At 42.9% G+C, this 13,762-nt stretch overlaps 1 protein-coding gene across 1 annotated transcript in view; it reads right to left on the bottom strand.

Annotated features, from left to right (window-relative positions):
- Positions 1 to 13,762, bottom strand: part of LOC101875134 (rab effector MyRIP) — a 167,614-nt gene that overhangs the window by 96,357 nt on the left and 57,495 nt on the right. Inside the window, exon 3 of the mRNA XM_034068325.1 lies at positions 3,794 to 4,015. Coding sequence (XP_033924216.1) covers positions 3,794 to 4,015 — 222 coding nt within the window. The remainder of the gene's footprint in view (positions 1 to 3,793; positions 4,016 to 13,762) is intronic.

Genomic DNA, 13,762 nt, shown 5'->3' with positions numbered 1-13,762 from the left:
GCACATTGGGATTCTTCACAGTGCATGCTTTAGGAATAACTAAGAGATCAGGATAGCAGAAAACCCAGCAGAGATCAACCTGCCAAAGCAACCAGTTTGCACAGCTCCCCCTCAACTGCTCCAGTGAATGAACCAAAGTTCCTGGCTCTTAAGCAAAATCCAAGCTATTGACTTTGCCCTTTATGGGTTCTGTAAGCAAAAAGGTACAGTGTCTGTGATGTTAAAGCATGTATGGGGAAAGGAGATCAAGAGACAGGGTATAAACCAGAGAGACGGGGGTGGGAGAAGGAGGAGAAGAACATGGGAACAGAGCAGCAGGCATTTTTTGATGGAATTACATCAATTCCTACAAGGACACAAGGATGAGGAAAATAATTGTCACTGCTGCCTACTTGGAACTAGGAAACTCTTTAAGTACAATATGAATTAGATCATTGGAGGATGGGACTCCACATACTCCTCCTCTAGTCCGGAAGTAAGACTAAGAGAACAAAGAAACAGTGCCTGGAATCTGCTTAGTCAAGAGGACTTCAGGGGTGCAGAGCTCAGCAAGCTGCCTACACACATTGTCTGATGGGTGTCTACTGAAGGGGCAGGGTATAAAGCTTTGAAAGAACCAGAAATGCCCTATAAACCAACTGAGAGCTTGAAATTAGTAACACACAGTTTTATCATAACATACTTTAAAATAGAGAAGATACATATATGAGAGGAAAAAAACCCCTAGAACATTAATAATGGCACCTGAGATAAATCTAGAATAAAATGCATGAGGAGAACATGTGCTAGATCTGGAAAATCAGAGAATTGGAGGAAGGTTCTCCAGTTCATCACAAGGTCTATACAGACACTGCTGTGAAGACATTACTGAGCAGTGAGATTCCATACTGAGCTGAACCTTCTGACATTTAAAAGATGCAACAGGAGATGTGCTGTAAGGGGGTTCAGACACCAATGTTTTCATTGGCTTATGAGTTTTCTGCTTTTGGAAGAAGCACAGACTAACTTTTTGGTCTAATTCTCTACAAATGTCCTGTGTTTCAAACACTGACCTGCATATTTGGTCTCTGCTATATGTCAATGTAGATCTCTGCCTTGGAAGATGAAAAGCAACTGCTGTAGAACAGGTATCTCCCTTAGGGTCATGCCTTGGGAGACTAACTCAAGAGGTCAGGTTTTCCCCAGTGTCAATATCACTCTGGTACAGCAATATACAAGAATACTTAAACCCAGCAAAAGCTGGCAATTATTCCTCTTTGATTATTGATTATTCTTCTTTGATTATTGATTATTCCTCTTTTGGAGGAAGATCAGAAATAACCAGAAGATTATCAGAAATAAGATCTAAAGAAAAGGGTACAGCTCCCGGAAGGGTTTTCAACCCAAACCCAAGGGATCTTTCTACCATGTACTGCTTTCAAAACAAACTTAACCATCCCCAAGTCATTGGTTCCAACTCTCACACCATATGGGAGCTTTTCAGCATTTTCACATGTGCAGAGAAACAAAATGCATCTTCCAAGTAACTCAGCTAGTCTCAAGCTCTAATGTATGGGGTGGACCATCTTTACAATCATAACGTATGCTGAGAATGCTTTAAAAGCCTTTTGTACAGCAAGAAAATGGTTCTGATGTTGGAGAACTCGTTGACACATTCTAAATACAGGCTAGAAATAAAGCGCAGGATTATTCAAGCCCTGATCTAAAGCTGAAGAGCACAAACAGGTTACTATGGGAAGTCTGAACTATAGATACCTGTACTTATCCAGTTCGTCTAAGCTCTTTCTGCCCAGCAGAGAATGACAACATTAACTCTTGTAGAACCAAAAAACATAGTGGAAGGGGGGGAAAAAAGGAGAACAACCTGAAAATGCAGTATTACCTGAGGTATTTCTAGCTTACCATCAGCAAAGTGTACAGACAAGCAGAAGCTAACATGACAATCACATCCACTACTTGTGCTGTCTTAATAAAGGCAAATACAGAGACATAAGGAGAGGTGCAGAGGGACAGGAGAGCACAGTCCATGCTCCATGGGAGGGTAAGTCACTGAGAAAGCAACAGGAACTCACAACACACTGCAGTGCTTCCCCCTGGAAGCAATACTGAGGATTATGACCAAAAGCCCCCCAAAACCAAACCTAAACACCTCAATGGCCCCTGAGGAATGCCAAACCCTGCTTTCACATAGTCCAATCAATAAACCAGATCAGGAAATGATTTTCAGCAGTGTTAGTTAATGTATTCACTGAAACTCAAGCCGTGTGTCAGGTATCATCAACAACAAAGGTGCTCTGAGGTCTACATAGGACTGTGGGCAAAGCACTGACTTCCAGGGTCAGAAATAGTGTTTTTATAACACAACTACAGACTTTTCTGCTGGAACTAAGTTCTTCTGAGACTTGTTTTGCAGAGTCAGCAAAAACTATTTTAAGTGCATTTCATCAGCATCCTCACTCCTGGGTGAACTCAGGCGAAGGGGAAGAAAGAGGTGTAAAATGAAATGGTTGAATGACTAAAGTGGATACAAGCACTGGCTCTACAGCTCTCTGTGCTGCTGGGGAAGATGCTCCTGTTGCTCTTGTGCCTCCTCACTGGGGGAAAAGAGGATGTGTGTATAGGTTTTCTAAGGTAAAAGGCAGAGAAGGCACAGGTGCCTTGCAGAATACAACCTCATTGAGGTTCTAAGGTTGCCAGTTGGAAACATGGCCTCATCCATCTGGGATCGCTAGTATTTTAAGGCCCTGTATGAAAGGGAACACACTTCATTCACAGATACTGCGTGAAAACTTACATTTCATGTGAGTGTGAATGGGGAACAAGTGGGAGCAATGAGTCTGTGACAAGCACTGCAATATCATATAGCATTGGAAAGGGAGTCAGCTCTTGTCTTCATCCTGTGTTCTCCACTGAAGGGAGCCACAAAGAATAAACTGCCATCTTTGTTACATTTGCTCAGCTGCTTTAGTCAACAATGGTCAAAATTAAACTACTGGGAATCAAGTGATTTCATTCACCCTTCTTGTCTAAATGGGCCTTGGTCAGTGCTACATCAGCACAGCTAAGGCTGCTTTTGGAACCTAGCCTGCAATGCAGACAAGAAGCATTGTCACAGTCACCATCCATGGAATGACCCCTTAGCTGCTACTGTGTGTTTGCTTGAATTTGCTTTGGTTTTGTGGTACTGCCTTTAAACATTGTGGCTCTGTTAGCCTCAAAAAGGGGACACAGCAAAACCCTGACACCCTCTACAAATGGAAGCCTGGCAACATATTCTTAATAGATGTTAAGAATTAGAACAGGTTGCACTGCTGTTTTCATTGGTTACTTGCCAGTAAGCCCAAAGCATTGCTGTCAGTGAGCTGGCATTTCGAACAGCACTCCAAAACACAGTTGCAGCTGGATGATCCATTCACCAAGAGTTTCCCTTCCCATCCCTACCCCTCAGTGGGATTTGCTGCAAACTGGATGACTGCCTTCCCACCATCTGTGCCCAGGTCCCATGAGTAACCCATTTCAGACCCCAGCCCTGCTCAGGCTAAATCCACTTACTGCTTGCTGATTCACCAGGCCAGCTAAGCAAGCCTGCAAAGTGCACCAGGTAACCCAACACTCTCAGAACAAATTAACCTCTATAGACACGAGGCACGTCACACCTCAGGAACAAATCAATCCCTACACAAACAGGCACTCTGTGTCCTAGCCCACCACTGTTAACTGCTGACAAACAGAAGGAAAGGCTCAGGTCAGGCCACAGCTCCTTTACACAGGTTGCTGAACAATAAGCCCTTACCTTGCTTGCTGGCAGACACTGCAAATCCAAGCCTTCTCCTTCTTCTGGTAAGTACTGCAGCTCTTGCAGATGTTGTACTTGCAGTCCTGGCACTGTCTCTTGCTGTTGATAAGGAATGTGAAAGGAGTACAGCAGCGAATACAGCAGTGCTCATTGAACTTCTGCTGCTTGGAAAGGATGCTGCACTTGTTACCCTCTTCATCCAACTTCTGCTTCATTTCACTGGAATGAAAAGCAAAAGAACAAGGCAAATTTCAATAGGATATCTCCCCTTCACCTTTCTCTTTGCACATCTTCATGTTACACTCTAAATAACTTGTGCAGGTGTGAAATAAGTGGAGGAAATGTGTATTCTGAATGCAGAATGGGAGCAAAACCTCCTGTATTCCCTGGAGTTACCCACTGCAATTCATCTGAATGCTTTGAGTCACGAACCAGGGAAAGCAATCTCCTTTCATTCAGCTCCAGCAAGGGAACCCTTAGGAGAGCTGCTCCAGGTACTCCAGCTGGGCACAGCCACAGCACCATTTGAGGCTTCAGGGCTGCTTTCAGAGCACTTTACAACTGAAAGCTCCATCTAGGAAAGTCAAAAGGCTCAATGCACAGCAGCAGAAAATGCTACTGATGAGCAGGTTTGAAAACAGAAGTGCCAAGTTTGCTTTGTTCTTACCCAGTGGGGTCATATTATTCATAATAGCTCCAATTTGTCATGGGTGGTTAATCACATACTTCATTTCAGAGAGATTTGGGTGTTTTACTAGTCAGGACCAATACTAAGCCCCCTGCCAATTGTTGCAGACCCCCTCAAGTCTTCTGTATTCCAGCAGGAGAACTCATTTATGAAGAAACAATAATTATAGAGCTCTGTGTGTGCGTGGTATTGAGCCATTTGCTACCTCCTTTTACACTGCCTTTGATATTTTTAACCAAGGGAATATATATTCCATGGTAAGAGTAATAAAACACACGCAGAAAGAACAGTTGTATAAGTAGACACGTCTACATCACACAGTTCCTGGCACGTACAACTAGGATCTACATTAAGAGACCAAAAAAAACCCCTTAATTCATGAAAATCATGTGAAGCAGAAGCTTATAGAACATACACATCTTCATGCTTAAACAGCAGAGGTTTAGATTGGATATAAGGAGGAAGTTCTTTACTGTGAGGGTGGTGAGGCACTGGAATGGGTTGCCCAGGGAGGTTGTGAATGCTCCATCCCTGGCGGTGTTCAAGGTCAGGTTGGATGAAGCTTTGGGTGCCATGGTTTAGTGTGAGGTGTCCCTGCCCATGGCAAGGGGGTTGGAACTGGATGATCTTAAGGTCCTTTCCAACCCTAACTATTCTATGATTCTATTCTATGATTCTCTAAATTAGTGGTGGCCACCTTACTATTTCCCATTGCTGATGGGAAACACTTAGTAGAGTAGCACAAAACTCTAAACAGAATGTAAAGGTACCACAAGAGACAGAGTAAGCTGTATCTCGAGGTACATTTAAATTCTGCAGGAGGAAAGAGTCTCAACATGCTGACTTATACTCAAATTAATGCTGAAGTATCTTGCTAGAGGGGAAAAAAGGAAAGGAATACTCTTACTGCATACTTATTCAGGAGCTCAAGCAAGATCATCTATAAGCATCCGCATGAGCCAAGCCTGGAATGTTAAAACGACTCGCCTTGCTGGCCTATACATCTTCTTCTTTGCAATTTCTGCCTCAGATTCATCACTCATAACATAAACAGCCCATTTTATACAGGTCAACTCTAAACCTCAGGTCTAAAGGGTTATCAAGGCAGTGCTCTAAAGCATATCATTATTGAACTTGCATATACATCATATTTAACCATATTCCTGCTGTACCCCTTTTATGAATCATAAACTTGAAACCAATGTACGTTGCTGTTGTTTGTCCCCTGTACAAAGGTTTCTTACACCAGCTGCTCAAACCCAAGGAAATACTCATTGGAATTTCAAGTAAAATAATCTTTCTTGAAGATTTTTGTCCAGATGGCAAAACTTCACTTGGTTTTCTGCATATTGACAGAATGTTGAAGGTGAAAAATGTGAGATTATCATGCAAGAGAAGAAGTCTGAGCTATGCAAGTCAAACTGGCTTCCTTGGTAAACTGATAAACCATCCCACACATTAAATGGGATGGTTAGAGTAGTTATGTTATCCCCATTACTCCCTCCTACCATGGTACCACACAGACAACCTCTCTAGGGAAACAGGAGAGGAAGTGGGCTGGTCCCACATCACTCCTCCATCCACAGCACCCATCCTGCTCCACAGCAATGGAACAATACAGCGCAATGCTGCAGCACAGAGGTCAGGCAGGAACCCCAGATCCCAGGAGAGAAGCTGGTGAAGGCAAGTGCTATACAACAGAAGTATACATATATATATGCATATATATATATATACACAGGCAAGTGCCAGCAGACCAAGATGCTGCAACCTTTGCTTCAGGTTGGGGACCCCAGGCAGCAGATGCTGCCCCTTCTCCCTGCCCAAGATGAGGACAGCTAAGGAGTCAAGGTCAGGAAGAGCAGATAAAGAAGAGATTTCCTTCTCATGCAGCTGTTATCTCCCACAGTTAGTAACACTGGTATTTGGTACTATCAGCACATTCAACATCAGCACGCCCAATGACATCTGAACCTTCATTAGGTTTTCATGAATGACAGTGAAATAAACGACAGAAGCAAAGCCACCTATTAAAGACACTAAACCAATGCTCACACAATATAAAACCAGGCAGCTTCCTTCACAACAGAGCTAATAAAGCCCTATACCTACAAAAAGCTGAGCACACACTGAAGCCTTTTCATCAATACAGGCATTAATTACATCTCTCTTCTCTCTCTGGCTGCCAACATTCATTACAGTGGTAGAACCTTAATACCATCAAGGCATCTGCCTCGCTGTTAAACTGGGCTAAAATGGGCCAATGATTCGGAAAGTCAATAGGATAGGGTTGGAGAGGCTGGCACAGAGACAGCCTGACAGAAAAGGCCTCATTTCCAGAGGAAGCCAGGCAGAACAGAGAAGAAAGCAATGCACATCCCTGTGATGGCTGTAACAAATCAAGGCCCTCACGCACCACCTGCCAAAGGCTGTTCTAGTTTCTATCAGGAGTCAAATGGCAATAGAGACTGTCCATAGGACTTGGCAGCCAAAAGGCTTCACTCCACACTCTCTCCTTGGAAATCAAACACAGGTTCCATATGAAGGCAAAGTGCTGCATAACACTCGTAAGCAACTCAATGTGTCTGGTTTGAGGAAAATTACATAAGCAAAGGGAAAAGTAGGCTCTGGTTTACACCCATGATTTCTTCTCCCATTCATGTGTTTTCAATCTGATGTTCAAAGTCAGCAGACTGATTATCAGAAGTGGTTCCCACATCTGCCCTTGTTTCCTCTCTCCTCCTAACACATATCTTTTCCCCCACTATATTCAATAAGAGCCAAATGCTGCCAGCAGGCACATGGCACGATGACTGATTTACTCTCTAAGGGTTCAGTGTTCATTTCTTTTAGATGCCTCTTCTTCTCAGGCAGTTTATTCTTTTCCATCAGGATGGACATGTAACACAACTCCAGTCCCAGGCAGTGCTACACCATCACCACACACACCTTTTGTTTCTCTTATGTCTTTGCTAAACTGTCCCTGGTGATACTTGTTCTCTTAAAGAAGCACAGCTCAGGATAGTACTATGTCCCTTTATAGCAATGCTAACTTAATTCATTACCTCAAAATGATGGCCAAATTTTTCCTCAGCTCCTATCAATGCAGCCACAATTGTGCCTCGTGCTGTATTTAACACTTAGTATGTGTATTAGTATACTGGTGCTGTCAAAAAGCCATGGTTACATGCATACAAACACACTGCTTGCAGCTGGGGAGCCTTCAAGGAACACACATCACTTGAACCTATGCTGAGGGGTATTGCTGCTGCAGCAGTAGCTGACAGTCAGCAGGGAGTGCATCATAAAGGAGGGGGGAACAAGAAACTAACATCAAAGCCAACCAAAAGCAAAGCACAACGTCTTCAGAGGGGGACAACAGATGGAGCACCTCAGCATTCAGCACTAAGGCTCACAGAGAGTTATGAGGAAGTCACTCACCAAAAACCAGGGAGATGGGTTTACATTTGCAGCCATTTCTGATACTAAGAAAGACGAAAGTGTCAATTCCTATTAAATACCATCAAATAAAGGCTGTGAAACCCAACCTGTGGTAGTTTTGTGCTGAACCAGTTCAAGTGCTGGCAGAAGCAGAAAAAAGCCAACATACTAAAAACCCCATCTCAGGCACTGCATTTGTTCCAGAGAGCACAGCTTCAGCCAGCATTGAAGTAAATCGTGGTTCGCTTGCCCCAGGCCAGCACCTCACTTGTACCAGGCTCTATTCTAATCTGAGAACAATTTCATGCTCAGGTGAAGCTGTTTCACAAAAGGAATGATTGATGCTATAGTACTCTACAGGCCTGTGCTAGTGGCTCTTAAGGGAAGCTTCCTCTTCTGTTGCTGGCACAAGCGCTGTCAATCAGTGTCTACCATCAGTTGGATCTGACTGACGTGTCAGGGTGTAGATAAAGGAAATAAAGAATATACCAGTATAATTCAATTCCTTTTCTCACTTTGTAAACACATAAACTGTCAAAAGGCATTGCATTTAACCCCATTTTCTTTGTTACCTTGGACTGCACCATGTTTAACTGAAGGCTTTGAAATCAAGCAGGCAGATGAGGCAGCGAGGAAGCAGCAGCTCTGGAATTACACAGCAGATATGGAAGGAGCTCTAGGGACATCAGAAACCTCCACATGGAAGCTGCAATGATCTGTTCTAAGCAGCAGTGCTGTGAGCACAGACTCCTTTGCCCTCCAGTTCTAATACTGCCATGGGAGAAAAGAATCTGTGGTTTAAGATAGTTTCCTCCCTTCACTCTTCTTCTGCATCTGCTCTTCTATCTCAAAGACCACTGTGCAGCCAGGTAAGGTGTTCTGAGGTGAAATACTTCCCCAATACTGGGGCAGGACCTTCTGGTTAATCCTGGGTTTAATTGATCCATTGAGAAGGGCCAAAAGGTGTGCCACCATGTCGGACATCAACCACAAGTGATGATAAGCTAAAACGTTTTCCCCTTTGCTCATTACTACATCCACACTGAACCATTGACCATGACAATCTGAGCCTACACACCCAGTCAGTTTTACTGCATCCCCAGTGTATCTACTTAGTACATCCCCACTGAACCATTGACCATGACAATCTGAGCCTACACACCCAGCCAGTTTTCATTCCCTTTATACAGCCCTACACTGCGACTACATAGTAAACTTTGATTATCATTTACATTAGCAGCTTAGACACCTTCCTCTTAGATTATGAAGATGCACTACTTTGTATTATACTGCCCTACCAAACATCCTGACAACCCAGCAAAACATCCTTACAGCTTAGCCCCTTTCTTACATCCCTTCCCTGATTTCCTCCTTCCCATATTTGATAGTGATTTATAGTTATATAAACACTTGCTACATTCCCCTCTATCTCATTCCTGCTCAATAAATGTCATTTTGTTCTCCCAGAAGCACATTTCTCACTGCATGTCCGGTATCTATAACTAATATATCAATATTTCTTGCCTCTTTTCTTAGCTAATTTCAGTACAACTTTATCTTTCAATGCCCTTTCCAAATAATTCCCAGAAACACAGAGAAGCCCATAGAATTGCACTGAATAACTACACTTCCCTAACCCAGCTCTTCATGCTGCCCATGCTCTCAACACATAGCAAATACAGCTCTTAGATATCCCACATAGCCTCTGCAATTCAAGCAGCTTAAACACTGCAAGCCCTGAAATTCCAACCAACATATGAGTCAAGAAATAGCAGCTCCATATTTAAGTCAATTTAAGCCTATAAACAATGATTTTCTTAAGTACAGAAACTGCAATATCCATGTAGGCTTTGTTTGCTTGGTTCAAAGTCAGCCTTCAAAGCTTCAAATTACCACACGATTATACACAAGGAAGTATTTTGACAGACAAAAGAATCTGTTTTCACAGGATGTGTTTTATATTTAACGTGATATGTTACCCTGGTGCCTTTTATCTCAACAATATTAACACGTTCTGGAAGCAGCATCGTGTTCCTTCTTGCAATCCAAATAGGAAAACACTGACAGCATCTCTACCTCTCCAGCAAACACATGTATTAAAAGGTGTTGGCATATGCTATTGATGAAGTAACGCTAACAAAGACACAATCTTCATTTAGCACTGTTACAATCCTTCTGATGTCTCACAGTTCATGGGAACTTAATCCAGAAGCTTTTTGTTAAGGGAATCTTTCTGCAAATTTAATAACATACTGCTATGTTAACATATGATAGACATTAATGGAAGGCAAGGAAATCATCAAGCAACCACAACAGAGGTAAACCACTGATTATATGGAATTGATATAGAAAATAATGGTCTTTTTTTGTAGCTGTGACTACAAGAGCAGCTATTTAGCTTTACCCAGTGTATCTGTGCGAGCATGCATGCGTACACATAGAGATAAACTGCATTATTCCATATTCCTTGCAAAGGAATCTCACCCACCTAGCACTCTCCATACCCCATCCCCATGGAAACAGTCCTAAAGGCTGTCCTTGAAAAGGCAGTTCAGCTAGAGAAGAGGAAACACAGCCAGGGTACCAGAGCAGTGGGATAGTAAGGAACTAGTGATGAAGTCCACTTGTGCAGATGCTCCCATCTATCCCATTCTTGACCATATGCCTCACTGCTGACACAGAAGGCTAATCACAGTCAGCCTTCTCAAGGGGAATAGGATGCAGGGAACATCAGACCCCTGCAGTTTTCATGCCTCCTCTCAGTCCACATGTACTCTCTGCCTCTGCCCAAGCAGGTAGCTATCAATTTAAACTACAGCAAATGTGCCTCAGTAGGATGGTTTTGGTGCATGGTAAAACAACTGAAATAACCCAGAATCACTTTTGTTCTGAGTTTTTGCTAATAAAAGAGTTGGAAATACTATTATTCAGTCCTTCTGTGGATAGTGCCATTCAGATAGCTGATGGCTTTCTCCTCTTCCCTCCCTCTTGCATTTTCTCTCTTTGAAGAGGAGCAGATGGAAGAGATATGGGTCTTGGGTGACATGGGCTAGCAGAAGGTGTCCCTCCCCATGGCAGGGGATTGGAACTGGATGAGCTTCAAGCCCCCTTCCAACACAAACCACTTTGGGATTCTGTGATTCAATGTCTCTTGTGGGGAGCTCCTGGCACAGTCAGACTCTAGACTTGGTTCATGTACTCTGCACAGCCCCCCTGGCTCCATCTGAACTGGCAGAGCACACCAGGAGCACATCAGTAGACAAGTCACAAGGCTTGTGCATGGGCTTGTCAAAGCGAAGCACGCACAGGCTGTCCAACACACAATCAATGGCTGAGAAAGCTGTTTCACCTGACAGATTTCCCCCTTGCAGGAAATACTGAAGCTACAATGTGTCCAAGAAGTCCTTAAACCATTCCACACATCCAGTTAAGCTTCCCAGCTCACTTAAATAGCTGAATCTATCTCTAGCTTTGCCGAAATACCAACTCGTGCCTCAAGATTTGTGTTCTGGCACAAGAAGTTTCAAACACCAAGTGCTGTATCCCTCATGTCATCAACTCTACCACCTATATTTAAGTGATGAAGTTACAGCTCAAGTTGCTCTCCCAAGCTTTCTGCTCTCCCACCTCCCACCCTTATGCAGCTTTTTTCGGAGCTCTCCTCATTTCCTTACATCTTCCATGTCGTTGATGTTGGAGGAGGTATATTCCACCAACTGAGAAACCTCCATGAGAGCCACAGGAGGCCTTCAAAAACCAGATCATCATTCATATTCCTTACTCTTGTTTGTCTGCTGAGAGAGGCCAAGAAAGCCAGACACCTGCTAGAGATGGTCTACAGAAACCAGAGGCAGTACAACAGATGGATGATCTGCATCATACCTGGGCCACAGATGCTAAAACAAGGAAAACCTCCAGCATCAGTGGGCTTACATACCCACTTTGGCTTTGCCCTGGGTTATTGCCATTATGAAAATAGCAATACCTTTCCATTGGCATGGGAAACCAACCCAGCACAACCTCACCACTGGGTTTGGTCATCTGCACTCTCAGCACCAGTCTTTCAAAACCCCATGCTGAATGTTTTCACACTGGGTAAGTCTGAAAGGACAAGCTCACCAAGTAAAACACAAATGCTCAGTTCTTAGCGGAGTATGATTTTGCTCATTAATATCAAAAGAAGCAATTCTCATTCCTTGTTATTGACCTATTACCTTATCTATATATCAGGATAAAGATGTGAATATTAAATCATACTTTTTATGCACTTCATATATGGAGCTGGACGATTCAGGTCAGAGTTTTGGCTTCTCAGTTGTGGATGCAGAGTAACAGGTACTTTAAGGAGTTTGGGTTTTAGTGATGGCTTAGCCCTTGAAAATCCATCCCTTAAATACCTTGTTCTCCTCCCTTTGCATACCTCAAATTTGAACCATCCCAACGCATAGCTCAAGTAGAGATTTTTACCCTCTACTGTTAATCTGATTTGCTTTTTGTCACACCTCATACCATGGGTTATAGCCAACACACTCTATTTTACCCACAATATCTGCATCCTTTTGCTATCTTAAAAGCACATTACAAATATCCAAGTAGGAGAAAACATGCTGAAGTAAACAACTGTCTTCAAACTGCCTCTAAACTTCAGCATCTTTTCAAGTGTCTCCAATGACTTTAAGTTCTTCAAAATCCTTAACTCTTAAACATTTATTTACAACAGGGCAGAAATCCCCAGATGTATTATTGAATCAGAAGAACAAAAAGGGCAGTTTGTAAAAGAGCAAAGAACTAGAGATGCAGTCAGAAAAGCAGCAAGCTCCATGATTTGGATAAGCAATCTGAAATACACATTATGTGCCTGCTACGTTTGTGTGCATCCAATTCTAACAACCAAGAGTCCAACCCCAACCACTTAAATTGAATCTGAGCCCTGATCCGCACCTCTAAGGTAGATGGGCTTTGCCCTTCACTGAAATAAGAGTGCAATTCAAGCCATTCAGCACAGCTCACAACACTCTGTCATGAAAGCAGGTGACCTGAGAGCTGTCAGCACAAGATTCACCTATTTCAGTACTTTCATATTACACAGTACATTACATACAGCAAGCGTAACAGAGGGAAGGAAAGAAGGAAGAGTAATGGCATTGATTTTCATTAGCAGGCTGGGTATTCCTAAGAGGTCTCTGGCACCTCAGTGCCAATTCTCCTGGTATGTACTGTTTTACCAAGCCATTCAAAGTGTATCTTTAAGGGTAATTATATTGTTCAGAAGCTCAAGCTATGCAAGTTCCCTTTAAATCACTGTAAAATACCCTCCCCATCTTCCACATATATTCACATTAAATCATACTACTTAAGATTCAGCATTTTACCCAGGATACTGTTCCTAAATCATCAATTTATACTTGCTTTAACAACCACTGTGGCTTCTTTTCCTTCATCTGCATGTTTTCAGGTCATCAGCTAACAGTACATATGCTCTAACACTGCCATAAGAAACTCCAACACCCACTTCCCTGCACCCTCCCCTGCCCCCCCCCAACAACCCTATCCCAAATCAATCCTAATTATAATAGCATAAAGACAGTGTCCAAAACAAGCTTGAGCCTTTGTTTCAGCAAATCACAGCAAAGACTCAAATCTGCCTTTAAAACCAGGTATTTGACTAAATAACCTTTTACTCCCCTATTACATCAGGTAAGCTTGTCGCTACCAATGGACCTTCCACCAGATCTGATGCGAGGAAGATTTCATATCAATACATCAGTGGTCTCAACCATGTGCTTCTGAGAGATCACAGGGATGCTGTGCCTTCCTAAAGACTGAGGCACGTTATC

This window comes from Melopsittacus undulatus, chromosome 1 (genome assembly GCF_012275295.1).
Source record: "Melopsittacus undulatus isolate bMelUnd1 chromosome 1, bMelUnd1.mat.Z, whole genome shotgun sequence".
Taxonomy (NCBI): Eukaryota; Metazoa; Chordata; class Aves; order Psittaciformes; family Psittaculidae; genus Melopsittacus; species Melopsittacus undulatus.
Note: the sequence above shows the minus strand (reverse complement) of the source record. Positions and strands in the feature narration are given on the sequence as shown.